Genomic DNA, 27,942 nt, shown 5'->3' on the forward strand with positions numbered 1-27,942 from the left:
ATGGGGATGATAGGCCCATTATATGAGACTTCAAGGGTGATTTATTTTGAAACTCTACATCAGATTTGTCCTGATTCTCTCTGAGGTGACTAGATGGGTGTCCTATCACCCTGGAGTGAATAAGTGTTTGATAATTGACAGTTTTTTTTATATTCTTGAAAAAACGGAGGACGATAGCCCATATATGAGAATTCAAAAGTATTTTAATTTTGAATTCTCCATCAGATGTCCTGATTTTCTCTGATTGGACTAGAAGGGTCTCCTGCTATTCACCCTTAAGTTGAAACAAGTATTTGATTGACTTCGAACGACTCTTTGATTATGGACGCGTTTTCCATTAAATAATAATCAAATATAGGATTGACAATAGATCTAATTTGAGATTTTAAAACAGCATACATTTTAATTGTGATCAGAAAGTAATGTTATTTTAGGAGTGTTGTGAGATGGTGTCAACATCAATTAAAATTAGTCACCCAGTAGAAATGTCAGATATGTCTTCATAACTGTATACTTACATTTTACATTCACTCAGTTATAATGTGGTAGTTATACGTAGTTTATTTTAAATTATTATTGATCACATTATATAGTACATATTTCTTAATTTAAGCTCCAGTATATATGAATATGTTTGGTGTGTTTTTTAGGTATATTTCTTATTGACCGAGTAAATGCTTTTAATTTGAAGGCAGTTTTTACAGGCCTCTACCGTAATCCATCAACGTGCTTTTGACTGTGTTTTCCGAAGTGGGGACTGGCTTGACCACAGTCTGTTAACCCAGTGTTTCCTGACATGAAACGTTTTATTTCACCTTGCTATGTGTTTTTAACGTATATTAAAAAAACGGGGACATTTCCGGGGACAGTTTCAACCGGGGACAGGCCAATACAAACGGGGACTGTCCCCGGAAAACGGGGACGTCTGGTCACCCTATGCTAAGCTAACTGCCTGCCGACTGAAGCCTTATATTTTATGGACAGAAATGTGGGATAACCGTCTTCTCATAAATGCCTTTGCAAGAAGCAAAATAAGTGCAATATAAATACATATAATACTCCTACACTTTAGTTAACATAGTGCTGCATTATATCTATCACCACTCTTTTTTTAATAAAAACAATCTAGTTGATTGAATAAATAAAAAATAAATGCGTTAAAACTCCTGTATGATGCCATAGGCATAGATAACCTCAAATGAGCTCTTACCGTTGTCTCTTTTCAGCTTGAACTTCATAACCAGCCCCATAAACAAGACCAGGACCAGAGCGGAAACACCACAAACGACCAGTAACAACAGCGAATTGTCTGGATGAGGAAACATTTCATAAAAGGCAGGAAACGAAATATGCTATCAACAGTCATTGAGGTGTATTTATAACTATTCATATTTTAGTTAAATCTTTAAGATCTGTCATTTCAAATTCAGAAATTGTACAATGCAAAATAGTTATAGGCTTAAGTCTATGTAATATGTGACTGTGTGATATAAACAGGGAGATGTCTACTTACTCTCTACAGTGACAACATGTGGCAGAGACTGATAATAGCCACACAAGTTCTCCACGTAGCAGATGTACGTGCCTTCTTTGTTTGACAACACCTTTTCGTCATACAGCTCACTTTTGTTCTGGCCCTGAATTGTGACTCCATCCATCTTCCACCCAAATGTATGATTCACATCGGGAAGGTTATGGAGACATGTTAGAATGAGGTCTTCGCCCTCCACAAGTTTGGAACCATTGCTGTTGATAGAAACCTGAAAGCCTGATGGGCAGGGTTAATATTTGAGGGGAATAACACAACTGTGATAGTGTAAGGTAATCAGATGATTGTCACTTAATGTGTTTGGTAAGAGGTTACCTGTTGTGCAGTTTGATTGAATATCTGATAATAGAGAGAATAGTAAACATGGAAATGAATACAGTCACATTCACATTTTATTCAGAAATAATGTTTTTAATAGTTTTTTAAAATATAAATAGACCCACACTTACTTATTCAACTCAATGAAACACGCATAAATACACCATATAAGAAGAATAATGAAACTTAAAAATGAAAAACATTTAAAAAGAAAGATAGCACTCACCACCACTGATGCACTGTGTTGCATTGCAGAGTTCACAAGGGTCTATAAGGAAAACAGAAGCGGAAAGCATAGGATTAAGAACATTTATCTTTGCATCTCAACTCACAATTGTTTGCCTATCTGTAGTCTATATATAGTAAGAGGTTATTAATACTTAATTTTTACCTGCCCCTGTTGCTGTGGTGTTACATCTCAGACACACTTTATAAGCACAGGTGGAGGTAGCACCTGCTAAAATAAAAAATAAATAAAATGATATGTTTTGGGTGTAGAGCTAAACAGACATATACATTTATGATAAATAGGAATATATATATTCAGAAGTGGCTCCTTACCTTTGATGAGATAACCAAGCAAAAGGTATAGGGTTACCCCTCTCACAACCATTCTCTGTTGGAAAACATAATTAAATTAAATAAGTTCAAAAGTAGAATGAGATGAGAAACCTTATGAATAAAATAAAGCAACATTTAAGAAAAAAATAGGAATATAAAATGTCATAGCACTCATGATTCTATCATATTGCGCATGATGTATAACATAATCATGAAGGTAGAAAATAATGATCAAAGGTTTGCCTTATTACCTGTGGTGGTGTTCTCTCCTCACTCTCACAGAGTTGAATGATGATCTGCTCTGTTTTGCCCAGCCTTATGGTCTTTTCTTCAGGAAGGCATGGCAGAGCTGATCATAAACACTGATACCAATGCAAATAAATTATTTCCTGGAACGTCATGGCGCAAACAATATCTCGGTTTGTATGTTTCATAGCTGGGAGTGACGGCCATGATGACTTTTAGACTGCTGGTGCTATACTTCTAATGGTGTGGGGTAACATTAAGGCTAAAATTAGGGGATTTTGACGAATACAAAAAGAATGTTGAAGGAGAAATAGAGAAATAGACACGTAATATGAAAGACAGAGGTATGCTGAAGGATAACTGGTTATAAGCAAAACAATAATTTACTTATGCAAAGTCTAATGTGACACATACCAGAAATAACTTCGCTCAGAATAGATGGGTTTAAAGCCAATTTTGGGAGAGCTGGAAATTAAATATTTTCTATCATTTAAGTCATCAATTGCATTTATACCTTTATATATACAGTCTATGATTTATACACAGTATCATACACATTAGGTATTCATGCAGTGGCCTGTAGAGAGTGCTGATTATCCATCTAATTTCTTAACCCCCTTTAGGGTCTAGACCTAGAGGACTGGAGAATATCCCAGCATGCACTGGAAAATAAGCAAGGTGTACATTGGAGAGAATGGAAAACACAAACCCCATCACACTCCTAACAGCCAAAGTCGGAGTAATTAGGAGTTTAATATAATCAAACCTGCCTGTGCTTGGTTCGTGGGAGTACAAAAGAGCATCACATACACATCTTGAACATGCAAACTCTGCATGGTAAAAATAAAAATGGTTTTGGGATTCAAATAGTCTCTGAGTCACTTTGACTCTCTTCTCAACATGTAATGAACTGGAATGAAGATCAGGTTCCATACATAAAATAGGCTGGTAGTGTTCCCTCATCCATCTGTGTTTCCTGTTATCTTAACCTCAACCAAACCATAGCCTAACCAGTGGTTCCCAAACTTTTTCAGTCGGGCCCCCCTTGGGTAATTAGAAATATTTTCAGGACCCCCCCAACCCGGTTCCCATCTATATTGGTAGGATTAATTGTATATTGTTGTAAAAACATTACATTTTCTCTGCTAATAATAAGAAGATACAAAGATACAACTACAATTTTATATTTTATTATGGATTACACATGAACAAAAGTGCTTGTAATAGATAGGCCTACTGTGAATTAATTTGGCCTAATTAAAACTGGTTGGCCTTCTTCCCTGAGTAGTAGATTTTTAAATTCGAATTTCTTTAAGGAAAATGTATTAATTAACTACTATTTCTACTGCAGGTTGCAAACGATCACATCACTTTACCATTCCTATTCCACACATAGCTCATCAATTAAGTAATTGATGAGCTATGTGTGGAATAGGAATGGTAAAGTGATGTGATCGTTTGCAACCTGCAGTAGAAATAGTAGTTAATTAATACATTTTCCTTAAAGAAANGTTGGGCTATAAAGGAACTACAGCACGGTCACATGACTTCACGTCACCACCGCTAAGCTAAAGGTGGCTAATGTTGGGCTATAAAGGAACTACAGCACGGTCACATGACTTCACGTCACCACCGCTAAGCTAAAGGAGGCTAATGTTGGGCTAAAAAGGAACTACAGCACGGTCACATGAAAGTTGTTAAAAGTAGCTCCACCTGTAGCACGTACAATAACATGTTGCATACTTGCATATTTGTTTTAACTACAGTAAAATACTTACAGTACATTACTTCATTAGGAGTCCTTTGACTTCAGTAAAGGGCCTGAATACTTCTCCCACCACTGCTTCTTCCATATCGTCCGTGATTTCTCTCTTTTCTGCGGGTATTCAACATGAAATGAGCCCCCCACTTGGAAACGTTTTGAGGTCTTAAATCTTTCATTGTGCCCAGCTCTCTGACTTGTGTTTTTTTCACGGGCCTCTGTAATCAGAATCAGAATCGAGTTTATTGCCAGCTACGTTCACTCATACAAGGAATACCCATATCATTCATCTGGCTGCTACTTAGAAATTATTTATCTAATATATCATATTCCAATCACTTGTATATAGGCTCTTATTGCACTATTTCACTTTTTTTCTTTTTGTATTTACCTGCACTATTTTGTTCTGTTTTTCTGTTTTATTGTGTTGCACTGTTGGAGGAGCCTTCGACCTAAGATTTTCATCGACATAACTACACTGTAGCTATGTACGTACAATAAAAGCCTTGAATCATCTCTCTCAACAAACACCTTGTCAGAATCAATAAGGTCACATCTGTATCCATGTTGCTTATCTTCCCTTTCGTTTTCTGCAGCTGCAAGTCAGCTCTAAAGAGACTCTCCTCTGTATGGAGCAGCAACTCAAAGATAACCACGCTCTCGGTTCACAGAGAACTGTTTTTCCCCTTTCATTTCAGCCACTTTGCCATATTTTGGGGACTCCAGCGGAGGAGGGAGTACTAAAGTTGTCTGAATATCAATCTAATGTGTCCCTGTAAAGCAAAGAGGATGGAAGTGAGTTGAGTAATTACAGCAGTGGAAATTACAGTAATTACCGTCGCTACATCTTTCTTGTTCTGTGTGGCATCCTCCTGCTGATTCTGATGTGAACAAGTTAGCACGTCTATCTGTATGTGGGAGTACGTGAGACAAGTTCCATAGATTGCAGCTCAATCCTCCCTGAATGTACTTTGGTGATTCTGTGGAGTGAATGCTTTAATCTACTCTGCCTTTGTCTACTCTCTCAGTTTCCGTGGTTTTGTACTTTTGGTGAGTTTGCCTTCAAGTCACTGACTCACATTTATACGTCTATGCTTTTCATGTTTTGCCCAAATGTTTCTTCTTTAGTTCTAAATGAAGCGGGGGTAAAAAGAAAAAGGATTAATCAAACATTTAGTAACAGTTGTCAGCTTGCCGGATGTTTGCGCTCTTGATGCCCTAGCTGTAGAAAAATGTCCAGAGGTTTGCAATTAAAAAATCATTTGTTTCAAATAATATAGAAAGCTTTAGAGCGGTATTGATTCAAAATGATTTTACTTATAAAAAGATGATTTTGACATATGGAGTTGGTACCTTACCTTGTCTGAAACCGTCCTAGGTGTTGTGTTTGAGCCCCTGAGAAGGAAAGTATCAACCTGAAGAACAAAACCTCTTTAAATAAGCCACCAGTTAACACCTCATCCCTTAACTTGCTCCCTCATCAGAGACCTCATTGTTAATCAATAACACAAAGCCTTAAACTAATGATGCATGCGTTTGGAAAACAAATTGTATATTAGGTGATGAATGATGTGTGTTCTCAACCATCTATTTTTCACCTGATTTGGGGCTGGATAAAGTATCCAAGATGAAGAGGACTGTTTTGTAGGATTAATGATGCTTGTCTCTTGAGGTTCTTCTGTATTCCTGTGTAAAAAAGTAGGAGAAATCTGACACCTAGTGGTAAATGTTGGAAGAAAAGTACCGATTTTGCACTGTCTCTGTCGTCCGCTCACACTGTGGTTTTTGAATAAGTTAAAGCCAAGGTATTAAATGATCATTCCTTGCATGAGATAGGTCAGTGGAAGTATGGCAAACATGTGCGATGTACAGTGCGTGACTTTTGCAGAATGTTCAGATGCGTAGGCCCCATGATGTGATTGAAAATGAACCATAGAGAATTTCTGAGATCCACCTTAACACACACGTACACACATTTACTTACACACCCCACTACCCACAGACAATGTCCTCCTCACCATGGGAGAAGGCCGTGATGGCCTGAATAACAGGGTAATTGTTAACAATTAGTGGATTCTGTCACATCAGCAGTGCTCTCACCCGAATCTGCTGACCTCAGACTTGCATCCATGAACTCAGGGCAGCAGAACATGAATGACCAACTAGACTAGAGTTGTTACTTTGTAAACTGCTGGGTGCCAGGGAGAGATAACAGCTCTGTTGTGTTGCAGGCAGCTGGACTCTTGAGCAGCGAAAAGAGACGCAGAGACACTCGTTCACATATGGAATATGTTATCACTTATACACATGGATAAATCTCTGGCACGACTCCAGATATTTTGGGTAAGCCCCCCCTCACTCCCTGTGATGCTGCTAATTCCCTCTCCAGATGTGCAAGCACCAGGGATGTTGCTGCTCAGCCTGGAGTTAAAGAGGTCACCGGGTCATCGTACAACTACCTGCCACTCAAAAACACCTCACTCAATGAGCTGGAGCCTGCAGGTGCACACTGTGGGTCCTCTCTCTTCGGTTTATGATCATAGTTATATTGCATAACGTTACACTGAGGGATGCATGTGATGCTTTAAGTTGAATTGCATTCTTTCTTTGAAATAAAGGTAATCTGCCAACTCATTATTCACGGCTATTGCAGGGGGACATCCACATGCTGTACATGTCTGAATTTGAAGATTATTTTTGATCACTGTTATTATTAGTAATGTCTTGGCTTTGTAACATGATGTAACTGTAGCAATAATTCATGCCCTTCATTATCACAATTGAATTGTATTTACACCGTCTATGGCATACTATACAGAAATAAATAAAGTGGATTGGATACTGTTATCAATTTGACAAAAGGTATAATGAAATGTTTAGCTCAACAAGGAACATCACATTTTGGCATTTTTGTCTAAGAAGTCTATCACATAAAACTCAACCCTTAACTGAAGCAGCATATGTTGCCAGATTAGTGCAAAGGTAACAGTAGGAAGAAGAAATACTGAAATGTTAATGTTCCAACCACCTTCTCATACAATTCACTCACTCCCCTTACCTGCTCTACTCACATAGAGCTCGTTCGATCATTAGTCCCTCAGTAAAGCTTATCCCCTTAACTAATGAAAGATGGCATTACTTTAATCTGATTCTGTTTGAACACACTGAAGTAAAGTCATTTCTCATTCGGTCACTTGGTCCCTGCCAACTTGTATTGTGTGTTTTTTTTCATCAAGCTCTGCAGCATTTCCTGTTCTGTTTTGATCTGACCCCTTTTGACTGTGTTTGGATCTTATCCTCAAATGTGGATAATTGAACATGTCTAAAAACTGTAAGCCAAAGTAAACTGAACTTTCCCTGTGACATGAATGTGTCATCACCTTTGGGCCAGTGTCACGGACCAGACTGGTTCAAAACGGGAAATCTCCAAATTGCCGTTATGGTTTTCTCCTCCGAACATCTGAATTTGAATTTGTGTTGTTCCTGGTTTAGGTACAAACTAATTCTTACACATAAACACTAAAGCAGATGTCCAAAAGCATTTTTACAAACATGTTTAAACCCCTCTCAGCTCTCACTCCACTTTTTCATTACATTAAGAAATTAGATAGTCAATGCTGCTTTTTGAACCTGCAGTCATCAGTACAGCATCCATTTTTAATGATGTGAATAAGTGCAGAGTAATGACGGCTTCACTCAACAGCATCAATTTATTGTCAATACACATTCAGTTGGTATGTATACGACACTCAAAGTACAATGAAACAGCATTATCACAGGTTTTACAAGCAAGTGTTTCAGTGTGCGTGAGTTTGTGTGTGAGTTCGAATAACCATTTTTAGTTTAGTTTCATTCAATCAATCAAATTCATTGCTTGGGTGTTTTATAATTTAGTTCACTGTTCTTTTTCACAATGTTGTACGTTTGTCTGTGTACATATGATAATGTTTATGAATGTTATGTTTATCTTGATGGTTATGTCCTTCCATTTCTCACTTCAGCTCTTCTGTGGAGGATGACGGCGTGTCAGAGCCGTCAGGACACTCCTGAAAAACATGTGAAAGAAAATACATTTTCAAGTATGGATTCCTGGGTTTTAAAAAGTGAAATACAAATAAATACGTAACAGCATTTGTATGTGCACAGCTCACCTTCACTTTCTCCAGCTCTGGTCTGCCTGGGAGGGACTTTTGTGAGGAAAAGGCCTGTGAGGTGAGACAGGTTAATCACATTATATCTGATGGGTATAAGTAATCTGAAAGTGTGAATGTAAATAAAATGAGAACAAGGATTGAAAGATGTTTGAATGTCAGATTTGTTCTTCTCACCTTCCTCGTCTGTTGCATCTCCTCTGTGGATTTTGACCTGTTTTTCATGTGCTTCTGAGGGGAGGTGGTGCTGGGACACTAGAAAGGAAGTCATATTAGACACGGCCGAGTGACTCAAAACAATGTGTCTATCAGGCTTTCACACACCTCGTTTGACTTCTGTTCCATGGCTGGCTCTAGATTTCTTCAGCAAAAGATCTGTGCTGGTTTAGAATAAGATGATATCTTTTGAATACCTTGGTTGTGCAACTGTAAAGACAAGAGAAAGAAGAGGTACTTTACATATGGTTATATGCAACAACAATGGTTACAAGTAAGACAGTTTACAATAATGATTTAGTTTACTTGTTATAATCTGATCCAAAAGGCTTAACTGATCCCTGATTTTGCTATCCTGAGGGGCCGCATGAAAGATTATACGACAAATCTGCAGTTATGGCCTCTTATCACTAGATGGCGACTCAGAAACATACTGCTGCTCCCACTTCACTGATGTAAATATTTAGCTGGGAGACTTCCCTCAGGGGATTTACCACAGAGTTTACACTGTACCAATTGTTCACACACACTGTGCTGCTTCTCATTTTGCAAAAACAAAACATTACTGGGGTTTTTTCTGGATTAAATGTAGCCGTAAATTATTTATTTTCATATTACTGTCAATAATTCACATCACAGAAACAATGACTGCTATTAACATGTCTTTGATTTGTGACAATAATACGATTTAGATTAAGATAAAAGGCTAGTCGTCTAACAGTAGACCTGCTCCATTTTCTACTGGTAGGTACATTTAGACCCTTAAGAAAAAGGAACATTTTAAAAAAAATGAACACCTTAAAATAATCAACAAATGAAAGAATCTGAGATGCTATAATATGAGAATCTGAGAATGATTAGTTCTGGCTCCAATTAACAGTGATGCATATTAAAAGCTTGTATGAAACTTAATGTGTATAAGCAAAGGGAAGACAAAGAGTCCCAATTGGAAAGGGCAAAGAGCCAAAAATATATCGGCACCCTCACACAGTCGGAGTCATGCAGGACAAAAAAAACTCTGCACAGCTGAAAGGCCACAATGATTAGCAGCCCAGAGTCACAGTCAGATCCACAGCTGGTGTCAGGGGCCCCGGGGCCTCAGACAAAACACCTCTGGCTGTTGGTCCATCTGTAGTATGAGATAATTTCAGTGCTGCCATTCTGTGTCAAGTGCCTGTCTGACATCTGACCAGTTTGATCAGATCAATCAACATACTTTCCGGCATGTCTGAATTTTTACCGATTTCCTATCCGGCAAGAGGCTTGAGATGGTGGAGAAATGTGGTTCACTGATGAAGATTAAGATTAAACATAAATGTAAAGAGTACAAAAAGTAGTTAAAAAAAGGGTAGGTTTGAAGATTCATGCTTTACTTTGGAAAAAACAGTTAAACAGGTACAAGTTAAATAGGTCAAATGAATATCTTAAAAGATCAATTTACTTTTGTTTGACAAAGCTATACAGTATCTTGTTGCATTTGTAGGGAAAGTGCATCACCGCTGAGCTACATTTACCTTATGCAAACCTCAAGAATATCGTTAAATTATTTAGTTTGAAAAAATAAAAATAAATGTATTTTTGGCCTAGTGTTGTTATGTTAAATGTTTATTTACATGTTTTTAAATTGCCTAATATGGCTAAGAAACCTGAAAGTTAAAGTCCAGAAAAGGTGGGTACAACTCTTTTATTTATATCTATGAAGCTATGAATTATTCATAACTAAATAAGCCAATGAGTCAACAACAAAATATCTGTGTATTATGTATTGGTTTTCACAATAAAACTCACCCAATTACCTTGATCAGGATTGTGTGCACATGATTTGATCAGATGTTATTGACTGTTACCAAACAAACGTTTAAATTAAGGTAAAACGTTGATGCTGATTCGAGCATCACATCAACATCACTCTTACTGAGCCCCGCACACTTCAAAACAACGAGAAGTGCAGCCAGACTAAAGAAATGTGAAAATCTTTCAGGTGAAATAACCCAAAATATTTCTACTTTAGCAATAAACTCAGTTCCTGGGCCTTTGAATCATGATCTCTTCAACTAACTATGTGCTTTTTAATACCAATGATAACATACGTTTTTCATTGAAAGTGTGAATTTTCAAAAGAGTTATGAAGTTTCTGGTAAGACTATGACTTGCGAGAATGCAAATACTCCCTTTGAGTGTTTGGCCGCTGCTCTACGGGAAGCTCTCAGGGCTCATGAAGAATAAATGGCAGCTGATCGACAGGAGCTCACTCGCCCACTGTGAAGCCTGACGTCAGCACCACATTTGAGGCTGCAGGGAACTCCATTAGAAAGTCCCACTTCAACAGGAATTCATGTGATATTCAGAAGGCCTATCTGCTTTAGCTGAGTGATCTGTAACAGAGAGGACTGACCCAGTGGAGAGTTCAAGCTCCTTTGGTACATCAGCCCTATTATGCAACCACATGTCCGTTCATTATTGCACACCCTGGGGTATACAAGACTGTTTTACTCCATGCACTTTCTCTAAAATGTGCATTGCAGCCCTTTGAGGGATAGAGAAGAATAATTTCTGCCTTGGCGGTGAGTCCTGAGTGCTCTCTCTGACCAACACACTGAAGGAAATGACCTAAATGAAAATGATTTCCCTGACCCTGACCCTGTCGCTCTCTGTCCATCTTTGGTTGGACGAGGAATCTCTCTTTTGTAGACGAGGCAAATGGATGAATGACCGCGTTGGCTGCTGGTGGACGTGCATCTCCTCTGTAGCCGAGGTAAGAAAGCCCTGTGGCTATTAGAAACATTTCTCCATTGATTAATCCACATGAACAAGCTAACAACAGCGAAGATGACACATTCGAAAACATTACGCCTCTGTGTGGTATGCATGCAAAAAACGTGTACACGTGCAAATGCCCAAAATGCTCATACATTAATAAGTGGACATGGGCATACAAGCAAAGCTTGCCATTCACCTAAAAAGCTACTTCTTCTGCAAGGATGGGCAAATCAAATGCCTTGCAGTCTTTTATCGCCCTTTATATTATTCTGTCATGACTGAGACATTGAAAGAGGAAGAGGAGGAAACACCGGAGTTAGAAAAGTTATATATTATGGGTCTCAGATATATAAAAATATATAAAGAACACCTCTATGATGTGTTTTGCTCAAAATACCGAACAGATCATGCATTTTAGAAATCCCTCATATCCCTCTATTCCAGCCCTGTTGGAGAATGGCTGATTCTGGGTCCTTAGCTTTAAAAAAAAAAAGAGAAGGGTAAAAAAAAGGGGGGCGCGGAAGGGGGGGGGGAGCTAATGCCTGCTCAGAATTCTACAAGCTACAGCTAAATGCTGCCGTGATTAAATGCCCTACCATGTTCCAAACCACATCAAGGATTATTTCTGAAACAGTATGGAGCTCAAATGCTTTTTCTCTTGCGGGTTTACCACAAGGTGAGTTCCTTTTTTAATTTCCTGCTTCTTTACACATGCTCTCTCCAGTTAGCTCTGAGTGTTAGCATGCTTGCTAATGTAAACAAAGACCATATTACGTCCAAAACACGTCGTGCATTGTTTCTGATGATGCAAATCTGGATCAGCTCCATTGTTCCCCCGTTTGTGGAGATTTCGGTATGGAGGAAAAGAGAGATAGTTTTGTTTTCTGACACTTTGTGAGTTCCATGACACACATATTTATGTATAAAGGACATTAAAAAGTGCATTTTGTATGATAGGAGACCTTTAAGAAGAAAATCTGATTTGAATTTGTGACAATGATTGGCTCATATCTGTTGGGTCAACACTAATTAACTCGCCAACTGAGAAGCACTACATAAACTTTTTTCGCTTAATTTCCTACTTAAGAGTTTCATAGGAGCAGAAAGGATATCAAAACCTATGGTGAAGTTGTAACTACATTATCACTCCTTCAGTCTTCTAGAAAGGTAATTATGATGACAGCCTGCTGAGGACACATTCACTTTTGAAGAGGTGGACAACAACAATGACACACAATGATATATTTCATCATAGAATCATCTTTGAGTCAACTTAGGCCCATCATTTCAGTCCAGGTGGTGAAATTGAAGCCTGGCTTGACATTCCTGCCTCGCCACATGTGTGCTGTTGAACATGCTAATCAAAGGAGATCACATGCACATGATCTGTGTAATTAAAGAGGCCGTTACATGCATGCACACAGTGGTGTTTGGAGCAACGAGGTGAGCGTGTGGACAGCAGCTGCACCGGCACATTAAGAAAGCTCACATGGGCAAGGACATGATGTCCTGTAATTGATGATGATGGGTTTGTCTGCTCAGCAACACTCAGGTGTGACAAACACACACACAAACTCCAAGCTGGATGAATTCAGTCAGTACTCGACCAACACATCTGCTTCCAACCTGTGTCTCAGCTCGACCATGTGCCTAATAACTGAGTCAGTGATGAATCCGGTCGTTTCCATTATTAAGACACTGAGCCCAGAGCCTGTCCTTACTTCATCTTTCAGAGTACGGTAATGTGCAAGCATTGATCTGATGGATTGGTTTTGTTTTACACCACTTATGCATTCCTCTGCAGGACTCTCAAAAGGCACAGGGATCATTATTCAGAGCTCCCATTAGCAGAGGATTGAGTACACAAAATAAACACTTCCCAGATCTTCAAAACCTGTTTGTTATCTGTCGCAATGTCAGAAAGCAAGCAAATAGAAAAGAGATAGGAGAAAGCATTGCCGCAAAATGAGAGCTTTTCTATCAACGAGGAGATGAAGAGGTTTATCTCAAGACAGCATAAGACGTTTAATCAGGCACAGGAAGACAGACAGGAGGAGAGGATGAATGATGGGAGTGACAGAGAGAGAGAGAGAGATGGCAGGCAGCACAGCAACCACCCACAAAAATAATTTAAGTCAAATGCCTGGGGGAAATCCATACTCACCTCCTTTCCTTCCTTCTCTCAGTACAGACGTGCAGTGGAGTAAATGGCACTCCTCATCTCACTGCTGCTATGGTGTCTGTGAGAGCACACCCCTCTGCCCATTCAAAGCTCTGCCCATTCAAAGCCACACACACACACACACACACACACACACACACACACACACACACACACACACACACACACACACACACACACACACACACACACACACACACACACACACACACACACACCTAATTGTCTCAGGTTAATTACTTCAATCAATCTACAAGGTGTGAATGCGATGCTTTCCAGAACCAATACTGTTACAAACATCACGATATGCATGCTGGCATCATTCGTGTAGATGAATGCATCTATGACTCATCTAATTTGTTTTGTAACACATACAAAAAGCCAAATTCACCCCATAATAGTCCTCCCATGCATGCAGGCTCCTCGTGAGAAATCACCTTCCAGCAACAAGTCTGTAGAAAGATAAAGCAAATCATTGGCTACAAACCCTTAGTAAAGAGCCAATCGCAGCACTGCAATGATCCACCGTCACTCTGCAAAAATGACATAATTACATGACAGGGCAATTTAGAGGGAGGGTTCTGTACCATGATCAGCTGAATTCACCTGCTAATTTAACAAAAGCTTGTAACAATGGACACCTATGCAGACAGATACATATCAGACTTGTTTTACTGTCAGGCCACTGGGACAGCACGGTCTGGCTGAATCACAAATATAAAACCAAATCACGTAGCATTGTCAAGCCTGAAACTGACCTCCGTGATTCCTCAAAAATAAATTCCTCACATATGACCAAGAGCTCAAACCTGATGTCTATCCTTAAACAAACACAAACAGGATCATATCTCATCATAAAACACTTTAATTATTTTTCAAGCACCCTGTGGGATATCTTTTTTATGATTACATCATCTGATTAATTTCCTGAAATATCACATTACTAGTTCATGATCTGACCCTGAGATGTCGCAGGTGACAGGAGAACAGGACTTGACCAGGGCGTCATCACAGCAAACCAAAATACATTTAAGCACTGCAAACACACATTTGAAAATAGCAAATAAGCACACAAAATGAACATTTGTAATTACAAATATTAAAAACTCATCTTTGTGAAAACATTCAATAATCTTAAATCATATAAAGAAAACAGAACAATTGTGCAATACCATCATAACCCCTTCTGGACAGTCCTGAACAGAATCATGTTTTTGCCAACAGTTCATAGAGGCAATGTGACATTGTGAGAGATTAAATCAATGTGAAATGCAAAGTGTGGATCTATCTCCAGGGAAAGCTTCAGGATCAAATATTGAGCTAAAACTTATTTTCAAAACATTTTTCGAATACCTTAAACAATTAATAGCAAACATCCTTCCCATTAACATGTGTAGTGTTGTCAAACGACACTATAAAAGCTTGCCATGATCTTAATTCTTCTTTACATATTGCCTCAACAGGCCGATTATCAGTAGCAGAGATGGCAGAACACTGCTGTCTAAGAGCTTATTTGTAAACAATTATAAAAAGTGCATGACCATTCAACACTGTCTTTTGACGTGATTGGTCTGTTTATTTTGTGAGATATTTGTTGTAGTTTCCGATTGTGTCTTTGTCCTTTCCACACAAACACTAAAGTTGCTCAAACTTCTGTTTCCTTCAAGTCTTTGTCTTCAGATTCAGCAGAGTCGGGGGTTTCCTTCCCCGCTCCTGCTGACTTCGACGTCTCCTTGGAGTCGTCGGTGGAGGAGCTGGTTGAACTGGGTTGTTCTGGCTTTGTGTCTGGTCCTGGGTCAGACTCCTGCTTCAGGAATAGAGGGACCACCAGCTGCTCCTTCGTCAAAAGGCCTCGCTGGTCATCAACCCTGCAGCCCTGAGCCCTCGTCAGCATGTCCAGAAACCCTGAAACACAAAATATATCAAACAAATTCTTATATTTCTTTCAAATTCCATTTACATCAATGTGCTATCTGCACTGCTGAGTTGCCATACCATCCATTTCCCGGTTTTTACTGGTCTTGGTCTGCGTCTTGGCCCTGTCTGTTTGCAGCGATGATCGGGCCTCAACCCCACCTGCCTGGGACCAGAATACATTCCATCATTATCAACGTACAGAAAAAGGTTTCACAGGTTTTAGATCCTACTGAAGTTGTAGACTACAGATACCAGAAATCACACAATTAATAAACCTTTTTATCATAGATAAATGTTGAAGATTCCTAATAAAGATTGAGGTGTAACTATACAAACCGTCAAAGAAAGTTAACATTAAAGGTCACCTATAATTCAAGGTCCACTTTTTCATGTCTTTTATACATAAACATGTGTTCCCTCTGTGTGAAGAGACTCGGAAAGTTTCAGGAAAAAAGATTCTCTCTCTTTTTGTGCCGATCCATTTATAGAAAATCCTGTCTGAAAATGAGCTGATCAGATTTTGGCCACCTGTGATGTCAATGTTTTTTTGCTTGTGTAACCATTAGCCAATAACGAACCAAGGTAACCCCCCCCCCCACCTGAATCTCCTCCTAGAGCACCATTGTGTTTATTTAAACCAAATATCTCTCAGAGGGGCGTGGGGAGGTGCTCCTTATTTTCATCTAAAGCTACAGACACAGAATCAGCCATTTTGAAACAGGGCTGAAACAGAGGGGTTGATGGGATGCTGCAATGTATGATCCGTTTTTTTTGGAGCAAAACACTTCAGAGACATGTTTTGTATTGTTAAAAAAGAGTATGATAGGGGACCTTTAATATCCATACTATCAAATAAAAAATCTGCACAATGCTGACATGTTCTTGGTCATTATTATTTAAATATAAGGAAGCTTGTCAACAAGGTTGTGTTGAAAGTCCTTCCCTTGTTCATGCTTAGCTGTGGCCTTTCAATTATAACCTTCATCATATTTTCTTTATATATTGAACAAGAGCATCTCAGCAGCTTGCCTTGTACACATGGTGTGTGTTGACGTTTAGCAGTCTATAAAAAATAGCCTCACCTGTGTTGCTGCAGCAGAACTAGTGCCTTTTGAAAAAGTGGTCTGGTTTCCTGTTCAAACCACACAAAAGATACAATTCAGTGTCTTCTTCATTTTCTAACAGCAGAGAAGAAGTCAGTGGGATAATGATAATGCCACAGAACTTAACTTCCCCATTGTGTTAAACACTCTGACATAAGCCAAATAAAATATTCATGACAAGAATTCAACTGGTCCTCCTGGGATGTAACGGCTCTAAACGCAGGGACTGGAGCTGAGGCTGGGCGCACTGATCCAAAGTGAAGTTGGTTTTGGTCTCTTAGCAGTTGGGAAATGAAGTGAGTGAACTCAAAGTGACACAGCACTCGACAAACCAAATGGCCTTGGACGTTTCAACCCTACAGAAAAGAATGAAGACACAGAGAGCGACGCACAAAGAAAACGGAGTAGGGAAAAAAGGATCTTGCAGACAGTGGCACTGAAATGGACAGGGAAAATACTTTTTCCTCAAACGCAGCTAAGAGCAAGGGAGAGCAAAGAAATGCAGAAACACTTTCTAGAATGCATTAAGATACAATTACGTGAAAAGGGAGGCACAGCCAGGCTCAAGGCAGCAGAAGAGAACACAAAGCATCACAGATGTATCACCCATAGGACAACCAGTGGCTGGAGGGCTAAAATGTGCTTTTATTGGATTTGATTGAACTAATTTAATTTACTCGCTGGCCAAGGAGGTTTCTTTGAATTCTGTGGCTGCTTGTGCTGTTGGGCGAGCAGTGCAGTTATAATTAGATTACCTAAACATTATTGTCTGTCGTTCCCACTAAAGTAAAACATTGGTTTTAAAAAGGTCAAGCGTATTAACCTTTGGTTTTGTCAAGCCGAAGCGTCTTATTGGCCAGTCTGAACACGGTGCTGGTCATGTTCAAAGGCTCGTCGCTACCAACCTGAAAGAAACAGACAATGAGACATGTTGGACAGAAGCTGACAGTTTCACAGTATTGTGAGTGTGAAGAAAAAAGACCACAGGGAAAATGGTTCTTGATGCATAACAGAGAAAACACAGATTAATACATTACAAAAGATGCTATAATCCTCGTCACTTGTTGCACCAACAAAACAATGCAAGACTTTCAATTTCTCCGAAAGTGAAGGAAACAAATAATCAATAATTTATCAGAGAAATTACTCAAAACACTGGCTATATGTCATGGTCTCTGTCATACATCATTCAGACACTCACCATGGTGACCAGGGCTTCTTGCGTCTTGAGGTGGTGTTTCTGCAGCACTGCAGAGAGGGCGTCCTGCAGCGTCTTACTGGACTTCACCATGATCCCCACTGTCTTTCCAGTGAAGACAATCTCCAGCCTGAAACACGCATGCATGTCAATTACACAATACACAACAACCATGTAGAGGTAAAGCATCAGTCAAATCTAGTCTAGAAATATCTGCCACCCAATATTTTAGCAGGAAATCCAAATTTGAAATTGTATTCAATGCTTAAATAGTATTCTAATCTGCCTGGCGTGAAAACAGGGACTTCCCTGTAATAAAGTGAGAAGTGGCATGCTGTAGTGAGGATGGTGGTGTGAAAGGCTGCAAGGGTGACAGACACACACGAAAAAAAGGAAATGAAGGAAGTGGCACAGTTAACTCACGCAAACATGACCCGGAGCTCCAGAGAGACCTGCTGGTCTCTGAGCACGGAGCAGTCCTGATCCAGGGATAAGGGCTGCTGCAGAGAGGGAACAGTGTATCAGAGACTTCAGCATCAACTGGGACCATTTTAATGTACTTCTTTCATCTTCAAAATTAAAAGGAGGGAGTAAGAGGTTGGGAAGATGTCGGAACAGGAAGAACCATCTTTCTCATACAGCCTGTTGCAAAATATCTATACAGTGTGACATTTCTTTTTAACAGCTTCTTGATTTTGGGCTGTGGTTGGTGGTGTAGACGGCGCAGCTCCTGGCTCACCTTGTCCTTGCCATGAAGGTAGATAATGACATCTTTCAGCGGGAAGCCTCTCTTCTCACACAGGCTTGCCAGCATGTCTTTGATGGGTTGACCGTTACGTGTGGGGGCCAGGGAGGCACTGCCATCGGGTAGGTAGACGCAGCAGTAGCCCCCCTCCACCCCTATCCGACTCACACCACCCTGCTCTGGGGACCGGGGACTCGATCTGCCATTCTGCATTACAGATGGAGAAGAGAGGTAAAATCGTGAGAGACATAAATATACTTGAAGGCAATATCTGGGAACTTTATGGCAGTTGTTTTCTCTAAATCGGGAGAGATGACACTTGCAAGAATACAATTAGTTATTCATGTGTGCATATTGTCAAATGATTAGCCAATGCACTGACCTCTATCTGCCTGAAGAGGGAGCCAAGCTCCACCCCGCTGTTTGGCTTGACCGACAAATGGGACTCTTTCCGGGAGACTGAACCTTGGATGTGTGTACTATCTATTGTGAAAGGTGGAGAAAACGAACTAAGAGAGGGCCAGGGGAAGAATATAAGATGAAGTCACATAATATACACAAAGATATAAAAACAGGAGAAAACGAATTATCCAGAAGGAAAAAAGAAAGAGTTTTGCACTCCTAAGCAAAATAAATAAAGCGTGTCTAACAAAGACAGGTTTAGTAGCTTTTCTACACAGTCTCACAACACGGGAGAAAGGACCGGCATACGGTATAAATAAGCAATCAGTGTAACAGGACAGACATCGCAGCGCAGATGTGTGTTGGGAGTAGGAGAAGTCTAGTCGGAGAGAGGCCGAGGAACTGCACGGCTGCAGTTAAATATCCTCTCTTCTTCAGGTGGACCAATCAGCAGGTTGAAGGTAGGTAATCAGCTTAACGGGCACCACCTGTTGCTCACACAAACACACACACACACACACACACACACACACACACACTCATAGACACAGGAGGGAAAAATGTCCACACACATGACCTAACGACCCAGGGTCGTAACACATAGAAACACAACATCTGCCACTACCTTCCCAAGATCCTCTTTTCTGTTGTTGTTTTTCAGAGGCGCTCCTGCCAGCTGGAAAGCTGTTAGAGTCTGACTTCCTGTTCTGTTTAAGACAGTGAATAAAGAAACGCCATTAACACCAAAATGAAGACAACTGTCACTCGCATGTTTTTTTTTGCTGCCCCTCCGTCCATTTACTCCTGTCACTCTACCTTCTTGTCACTTAACGGGCTTCTGGTGGCTATGTCCTCCCACGATCCCGTGCGGGCCGTCTGTTTAGAGAGCTGAGATACAGATTTGCCTTCTACGCCTGACAAGGTGCAGCTCTGGTAGAGAGGAGAGCGCACAAAGCGCCTGTAGCTATCCATCTTCATCAGTTTGAATATCTGAAAAAAGGAGGGATAGTTGAACTAGCAGTCAAGCTGAGTCAACAAACTATTAATCACTGTATTGCTGAGCTAAATTGGAGTACAAACTACAAACATACCTGAGCTTGAGCCTTGTTAAACATATCAGGTGTGGGCTGTTCCAGGTCTTTCTCCTCTGTCTTAGCCGTGTCATCGATGTTGACTGAGTAGGGGGCGTTGTCCGACAGGTAGGTGTTGTAGATGGAGCGAGCTGCAGCCTTCAGCTGGGAAAACAACAGCTCCATCAGACTGAAAGCTCCTCAGCATTCAATATGAACTCTACTTTTGTTTAATTTAACTGGGAATTACCCCAATCAACAGTCAACAACCCTGTCAAGTTACAGTATGCACTTCCTGTAACTATAATAGAATATAACTGAGCAAACAATAGTATAAAAAGGAAAATATCTAAAAATAAAAAGAATAAAAAAAGATTGATGTACAGCAGCTTTATCCGTCACAAGGCCAACCCTAAACGTTTATTTTTTTACTGAATAGTTGAAAACAGCTAAGCTTGTTTACTTCCCTTCAAAAATATAGCATCCATGTTTCCCTGACTGTATTGTCTACAAATATAAGTCAGGAAACTTCTGTTGAGGAGTATTTATCACAAATGTATGAAAAGGGAGCTTACGCAGAGTAAACACACACCAACAAAATGAATGAGAGATGACAAGTAACATGCTTCACCATGTAAAGAGGTAATAAGTGCCATCATACCTCATCCAGAGAGCTGGCTGAGATCTTCCTGAATTTTTCACAAGCCTGCCAGAATAGAATGTTCTCCGCACTCACCTCGGACATCAAGAAGGACTGCAGATAAAGACACAAACACTGTGTATATTAACACATATGGCAAACCTTGAGATGTCGCGAGATGCCCTCCCGAACACAAAATAACGGCAAGTGTGTTGAGCATGTCTCACCGTGAACTGGCGGACTCCATAGGGATCCTCCAGCAGCTTCTCGAAGGACACGGCCCAGCTCAGCACGTTGTTGGCTTGGCCAGCCTCTCCACCCGGAGTCCCAGGAAGGCTGGAGCTACTGCCTCCACAGCCCCGCGCAGACATGTTCAACTCTAAAAACACATCCAGACACAAACACACCCATTTATCAGCACGAGCAGTATGACCAAGAACGAGACTCACATATTTTCATGCACAGACACGTTTCTTTTTGGGGGAACGCAAGATGTACGAGACTTTCAGCACGCCTGTTGGTGGTTCATGCTTACCTCCGTCTGACACTGCCTGGCTCTGTTAAGAGAGAGATAAAACAGGAACAACATTAGAAAAAAAACATCTGATAATATGCAAAACACCCTTATTTAGGCATCATGGATTCAGGTTACGTGGATAACGACCTTTGTAGAAGTTGAGAAATCCAACATTTACCTGATTTAATCATACAAATTAAAGAGGAATTTTATTTCAGTAACTCATCTCTTTCTGCAATTATAAGTAGAGGGCAGAACTACACAATTCTCTGATGACAGAAATGTGGACATTTTAATGTATTTAAATACTGAAAATGTATTCTAAAAGTTTTACAATGTGTGTAGCACAGTGTACTGGAAAACAGCATACCAGAAACAAGACACATGTTACAAAAGCACAGCGGCATGCATTTAGGAAGTGAAATGTGAAAACTAGTTGCATCTTTTTTTCTTAGATGTAACAATGTATTGAAATCAGTCAAGAAGATTTTCACAGGAAGTGGTTGTGACACTGATGACAAGATCTCTCATTCAGCTTTTAGAGATCATCTTCAGCTTCATCTTGTAAAAGTTCTTTCTGTTTCAATTTGAGCACTTTCACATTTCGGCACTGAACATGAATTCTGAAAACTTGTGGAACTCAAACATGTTCGCATGTTACTCAAAAACCAGGGTACCTAGATATTGATAAGACACCCAGTGAGGACTAAAAACATATATAATAGTTTTAACAGAAATTGAGGAAAATCCCGGATGATAAATTCAAAGAACGGTTCAACGAATGCTCCAAAAGCACTTTCCGTGTAGAGTTAACACTTTGTCGTTGGTCTGTGTTTCCCCTTACAGCTCTAAATGTATCCAGATGTGTTTGTCTATGTAGGTTGTTCCTGTTACAATCTATAGATTGCAATCTGCGGGTATAAAGTACAAAATAAAAACATTGTCACATTTAACAGTCACCCACACAACTTCACTGTTTAACTGACATCCCACTATGCCATTAATACACACAAAGCTTACTTGATTTAAGAAACTGTATTTCAAGGTTTTGTATCACTTAAAAGGTAGGGTAGGTAAGAATGGAGAAACCAGCTCGAGTGCGCTAGAATTTGAAAGTACAATCTGCCCCTTCCTTCAGACTTCCTTACAGAGCCCCTCCTCCAACACACACGAACGCTCACATGACCAATGAGGGCACGAGATAAGTTTGTGCACAGATGGAAGGCTGACAAGCAGGTAGGCCATCCAGTTATTTTAGCCGGGCCGGCTCAGATGATTGGTCGTGCTTTTTAAAGCACCACGGCTTCCACAGATGACTTAAATGTATTTATTGTCAAAGCATTTCATGTATTCATCGCTATCGGGATGTGAAGAGCATTCCATGGAATATAACAAAAAGTGTTTCTGAAGTGAATTACCTACCCTACCTTTAAGCTCTGGATTGGTTTTGAAAATCGTCTTTGAATGAGAATCAACTCTTTTTATATTATCTTTAGTCAAGGTTTAAATTGAAAGCCAATTCATGGAATAACCCTAAGGGATCAACATCAAACTGTTGACTCAGAGGTTCATTAAAGACATGTTTACTCTGCATCCAAGAGTTCCAGGTAAAACCATGGCATTTAGTCCACTCAGTTAAGTCAGTATTAACCAAGGTACCAAGGCCCATTCCTGGTGTAAAAATAGACGACTGAAAACTTTATAAAAACATGAAGAATTTATTGACAATATGTCCATTGTTTTTACTTGAAAAACGTCATATACTATTGTATGTGTGGGAATTTTAGTGCAGGCAAGAGAAAGCTTCTTTGTAATGCTTTGCTTCACAACAGCTGAAAAAGGAACAGCTCTTGATAATCTATACATTTGCCCATATAAGGTTGATATGGGCTGGCAGTTTCTGCAGGTGTTAGCTCCACTGTGGCTCCACCTCTTCACGTTGTTTTGCTCTACTGCTTAAACTCTGGCTTCAAAAACACACCATGTTGATGCCTACATAAACTTCTTGTTACAGTTGGCAACACACACTTCATCCACAGTGTAATACAAACCTAATATCAATTTATTATAAGCATGCTCAAGCACCTTTCATGTTCTCATTCACTGTAACAGAGCACAATATTTCAGGATTAGGATTCTCTGTGAATCACTTGAAACAGAGACAAGATATGCAACCACCCTATGTGAGGAAGGAGTCTGACGCACCACCATTTATAGAAACTATTGTAATCACACAAAATACAAAGCACAGAAAGACGCTTTCCACCAACATCCTGGTCTTATTAGCCACTGTGAAACACACCTGTATATATGTAATGTCTCGCACAGAGTTGAATGAAGCCAACTCAGCCTACACATAACAGATTGCTTTGGTTTTTGCTTCCGACTCGAGAAGGCCTGTTCTGTTTTCAGTAGCAACCAACTGCAAGCCACACAGCATGGCACTTTTAAGATAGCTTACACAAGAAACTGATGTTCTAAACGTAGGTATTCTGACCTGGACGACAGCTTGACAGTATGAGAAAGGTTAAACAGCAGAGTTTACCAAATTATTATAACACTTACTGATATTTAACCCATTTTACTCCAAATTATTTCCAACAGGGCACTTGTAAGTCCTCTACGTAAGAGCTGATAAAGCCTCTTTCTTTCTACAGAATAAAGAAACCAATGAAACAGATGCAGAACCAAACCGAACCAAGCAAGAGTTGCCAACTCACCATGTGGCCAACAGGAATCCCCAGAGAATTGCAGTTCTTCGCCATGGTGGCTCGGACACCGAAACACAAGTTGAAGTCTGTATGCGACGTGCACACTCTCAGGGAACACAGTTAAGTGCTCCACCCAAACATGATGCATAGTCTTCATACACACACACAAACTCATCACTTGGGTCTTCCTGTCACTTCCTGTCCGGAAGGGAAGTCTTGCCATAGCAACAAGCCACAAAAGAGGAAGTTTGGTTACTCTGATCAAACTGTTTTCAGCCTACGTCTTGATAAACCCTATGATGTGGGAACCCAGACGAGACGAACACACTCATTCTGCTTTTGTCACTTTGCGAGTCAATTGACGCAGCTTACAACAAATATTAAAAAATATTAAAAAAGATAACTTTTCAGTGCTACACCTCAAAACATATTCAAGCATTTGTTTCCTTTTACTTACAAGTCATTGAGATTTAGACCACACGGTAGAAAACACAAGGCCTCAATCTGTTATTTTAAAATGGTAATCCTGCAATGCAGGAACTCAGACTCAAGACATTACTAGACTTCTACAAGATGTTGGCAACATTTCAATATCACAACTCTCAATTATGAGCTATTATATTAACACAACATTTCACAATAACATTATACTTTTAAGAAAAGTGTATGAGCACATTTTAACGAGGTCTGGTACAAAGAGTAGACTAGGAGTTCATAATTATTTAGCAGCCACAGCAATCAAATTATTGTAAAAGGAGTCCAGGTAGAGTGTGCAAAAAGTGCAAATTTTACACTAATGTTTATATATTGCCAAATGCTGTAAATAACGCATTCAGTCTGGTTTACATACCTTCTTCTTTTCTGCCATGATGCCAGTGGTGCAAAGTTTTTCATATTTCTTGAACTGCTTTTGTGCAGCATCTTTTGCTAGGCGGGAGAACCTGCGATAAAGTCCTCTGACAGCGACCATCTTCAGGGAAACAGACACAAGAGCGATGGGCAAGACAAGAGAGCCGACAGCGCTGGAAGTCTGCAGGTCAGAGTTAATCAGCACAGCCGAGGGCCGCAGGTGTAGCACGGCAGTCATTAACAGTGCACCTTACCTGTACACCTAGCTTTCATGTGCGACAACAACTTACCTGTTTGCTTTAGCTAGGATATCAACGTTTTTGTGTGGCCATATGCGTAATGTTAAAACTCATAAGTGTCGAAAGTTGTTCGTAATAGCAACATTGAAACAATACTTTACTAGCAACGCAGTTTAGCCTAGACACAAATAGTAAAGGGAGACAGTGAAACCAAATAAGGAATACTTTTTAGAATGACAGAAAGCAAGGAGTTCAAAAGTTGCAGAAGAAATGTCATGGTGGTGGTAACTTACCTAAGTAAATACTATGCTGTAGCATGTTTAGCATAGTGGCTAACGTTACCCAGCCAGCCTGGCCTTGTGACCACCTGGTCCAGAGATTTGTAAATGTATCACACTCAAATGTTCAGTCAGTAACAGGAGCAATCTCCCCTCGGTTGTAATGTCACCTCACCTTCAACTGTATGCTTTATAAATATGATCTTACTTACAGTAGCCTATATGCAAACTGATTTCCAATTTGCATTTAATGTTACTGATTAACAACATCTTCAAAAGCATATTGTTAGCAGTAGGCCCATATATTGTGGTGGCTTTAAGAGGATGAGTGGCCTGGAAACGTGTTACTGTGAAGGCAGTAGCCAGTTTGTGTAACATGGTTAAATGATCCTTTTATTATGCTTGTATCGATTAAAGTAGTAGCATGTAACATTTAGAAACTTGAAAAAAAATAAGGTTTATTGGCAAGTAGCTTATGTTCCTCATACTTGCCAATTACGTCAATAAAGGTGTGTTGTTTGGTGCTTACATTAAACAAATTATTGGAAATAAAAATACAGGCAAAGTACTGCAAGTACTGAAATATAAATAAAACTTAAATATAGAAAGATAAGAAAAATACATACATTTTTTAATCATGTCAAATATTTAGGCTACAATATAACTAGTGTGTAGATTAGAAGTGCAGCTGATGCTGCAGAGTTTTGGTCACAGAGAGTGGATCCTGTATCCTGTCATAAACTGAATATGTGTAGAAATATTTGGCTGCTGCTGCCATTTAATTAAGGGAAATGAATAACGATTATTTTATGTAATAGTATTCACTTGGTTGACCAATTAATGTAATCAATTTAAAAACTACACAACAATGTAAAAGTAAGTTGAAAACAGGTTCAAGTTGATCTCAATGCTCACAAAGAAATCCTTGAATCAAAAACATTATAACTTCAGTTGGAGTCAGGATGAGCACACAATCCAGATTGATATTACCCAAAACCTGCTACCCTTAGGATACAATACTGTTGACCTTCATCACTGGGTGGTTTTCAAACTGTGGGGTGCGACCCCTGGTGGGTCGCGGAGGTACTGCATGGGGGGCGAGGGAAGATTTTTTTATTTTATTATTTTCTCCTTTTAGCTTTGTGAAGCACCTTGAGATTACGTTGTTTTTAAAGTGTGCTATATAAATCAAATGTATTATTATTATTATTCAATTGTAATCAAGCACTGCTCGAAAATATCTCATTGGTCAGAGAGCTGTGGGCATAATGCTGCCTTTTGCAACATCCTACTTGTGTGAGATAGGCTTTTCTGCTGTTGCTGCCATCAAAACGAAATGCAGATCAAAGCTGAACATTGAGAATGAACTGAGAGTGGCAGTCTCAAAACAACAGCCCCGGTTTGAGAAGATCTGCAAGGGAAAGTAAGCACGCACAAGTAATTGATAAGCTATGTGTGGAATATAAATGGTAAAGTGATGTGATCGTTTGCAACTTGCAGTAGAAATAGTAAGTTACTTAATATATTTTCAGTATGCAGTAATGCAGCTGAACCACATTAATAAACAATGCACCACAGCACTCTGGAGAAAGGTATAAGGTTGGAGAAGTAGTTATTTAATTGAATATGGCTTCGTATAATTCAAAACCACCCGACGCAGTCCTCTATTGATGTTGTTGTGAGCGGTGTTGCGGAGAAAATCAGCGACGTAAAACGCTGTGTGGGTCATAAGGCACGTAAATGGTTACGTCATGACGCAAACGATGACGCAATAATTCACCTTTGAACCTAATTGAGCTTTGAACCTGCATCTGTAACATACTCCTTTATACTTGTATCAAAACTGACTTTAAATAGTTTATTTAGTTTGGGTAAAGTGACTCGACACTACCCCAAACAAGTTGAAAATTTTATACAAACTTACATATATGTGTCACTATCTACAAATTCCCTGAAATCTGCAAATATTATTTATGTATAAGAGCGAGAGAGAGGAGAGAAATTTTAGAAAATTATGTTAGATGCATAACCCAGTAAACATAATTACACCCTGGCCATCCTCTCCCACTGCTCGTATTTAAAAGTGAATGGAAAAAATAAAGGGTTAAATGTTGAAAACCGTACTTCTTACAAAGAGACAACAGGTGCCAAAGTATTTTCGTATTTTGTTGCGTAGTCTTCTGCCACGTCTCAGAGACAAATGTCATCAGGGAGCAAGAAATAATTGTAGGGTACATCAGTGCACAATCCTTGTGACAATCAAAGGTATCAAAGTCGGTGTCGGTCGTCCTGCGCGTGTTAACCTGCAGGCGACACCGCGTAGTATTTGTCCATCCTATCCTTTCGCGTAAGCCTAAAGAGATTTTCATGGCGGTCAGAGAAGAAGGATTCCAGGAAAACCTTAAAGGGATAGTTTGATAGGGGAATTGGCCCTGCAAAAGTGGAGTCTCCAGTTCCTTATCCTCTTCCCAATCTTGAATGCCTCCGACTAAAAATTTGATAGGCCTGTTGTTGGCCCCGGGAGTCAG

General features: G+C 39.7%; 2 protein-coding genes and 1 long non-coding RNA gene across 4 annotated transcripts in view; all 3 read right to left on the bottom strand.

The window, feature by feature from the left end:
* Window positions 1-2,749, bottom strand: part of LOC104947124 (uncharacterized) — a 3,916-nt gene extending 1,167 nt beyond the window's left edge. Inside the window, exons 1-7 of the mRNA XM_010773086.1 lie at window positions 2,680-2,749; window positions 2,429-2,483; window positions 2,259-2,321; window positions 2,094-2,135; window positions 1,865-1,888; window positions 1,514-1,768; window positions 1,211-1,309 (exon numbers count right to left, since the gene is read on the bottom strand). Coding sequence (XP_010771388.1) covers window positions 1,211-1,309; window positions 1,514-1,768; window positions 1,865-1,888; window positions 2,094-2,135; window positions 2,259-2,321; window positions 2,429-2,480 — 535 coding nt within the window. The 5' untranslated portion in view covers window positions 2,481-2,483; window positions 2,680-2,749. The remainder of the gene's footprint in view (window positions 1-1,210; window positions 1,310-1,513; window positions 1,769-1,864; window positions 1,889-2,093; window positions 2,136-2,258; window positions 2,322-2,428; window positions 2,484-2,679) is intronic.
* Window positions 2,750-8,134: 5,385 nt separating this feature from the next.
* LOC104947125 (uncharacterized) lies at window positions 8,135-13,840 on the bottom strand. The gene is made up of 5 exons (XR_798524.1): window positions 13,728-13,840; window positions 8,912-9,013; window positions 8,765-8,842; window positions 8,588-8,641; window positions 8,135-8,482 (listed from the first exon to the last, which is right to left on the bottom strand). It is a non-coding gene; the product is annotated as an uncharacterized lncRNA (long non-coding RNA).
* Window positions 13,841-14,530: 690 nt separating this feature from the next.
* On the bottom strand, window positions 14,531-25,095 carry LOC104947126 (regulator of G protein signaling 14). 2 transcript variants are annotated; one of them, XM_010773087.1, is made up of 15 exons: window positions 24,899-25,095; window positions 21,356-21,377; window positions 21,048-21,199; window positions 20,842-20,934; window positions 20,202-20,345; window positions 19,927-20,100; window positions 19,736-19,817; window positions 19,091-19,191; window positions 18,703-18,915; window positions 18,387-18,463; window positions 17,967-18,093; window positions 17,589-17,670; window positions 16,745-16,794; window positions 15,741-15,825; window positions 14,531-15,650 (listed from the first exon to the last, which is right to left on the bottom strand). In XM_010773087.1, exons 1-15 carry the CDS (start codon window positions 25,016-25,018, stop codon window positions 15,391-15,393), a joined length of 1,782 nt encoding a protein of 593 aa, XP_010771389.1. In that variant the 5' UTR covers window positions 25,019-25,095; the 3' UTR covers window positions 14,531-15,390. The 2 variants fall into 2 exon arrangements, with proteins under 2 accessions (XP_010771389.1, XP_010771391.1); XM_010773089.1 differs by lacking the exon at window positions 24,899-25,095 and adding an exon at window positions 24,058-24,199 and having other exon boundaries at window positions 14,534-15,650.
* Between the last annotated feature and the right edge of the window lie 2,847 nt (window positions 25,096-27,942).

The sequence above is a fragment of the Notothenia coriiceps genome, unplaced genomic scaffold (genome assembly GCF_000735185.1).
Source record: "Notothenia coriiceps isolate Sejong01 unplaced genomic scaffold, NC01 NC01_scaffold00011972, whole genome shotgun sequence".
NCBI classification, from domain to species: domain Eukaryota; kingdom Metazoa; phylum Chordata; class Actinopteri; order Perciformes; family Nototheniidae; genus Notothenia; species Notothenia coriiceps.

Bases quoted from the DNA above. Each gene is read 5' to 3' on its own strand.
- LOC104947126 (XM_010773087.1), bottom strand. From the start codon at position 25,018: ATGGTCGCTGTCAGAGGACTTTATCGCAGGTTCTCCCGCCTAGCAAAA. The intron at 20,101-20,201 runs GTATGTTTGTAG...TCCTTTTTTCAG, and splicing joins TTAACAAGGCTCAAGCTCAG to ATATTCAAACTGATGAAGAT. The intron at 16,795-17,588 runs GTTAATACGCTT...TGGTTTGAACAG, and splicing joins TCGGCTTGACAAAACCAAAG to GAAACCAGACCACTTTTTCA.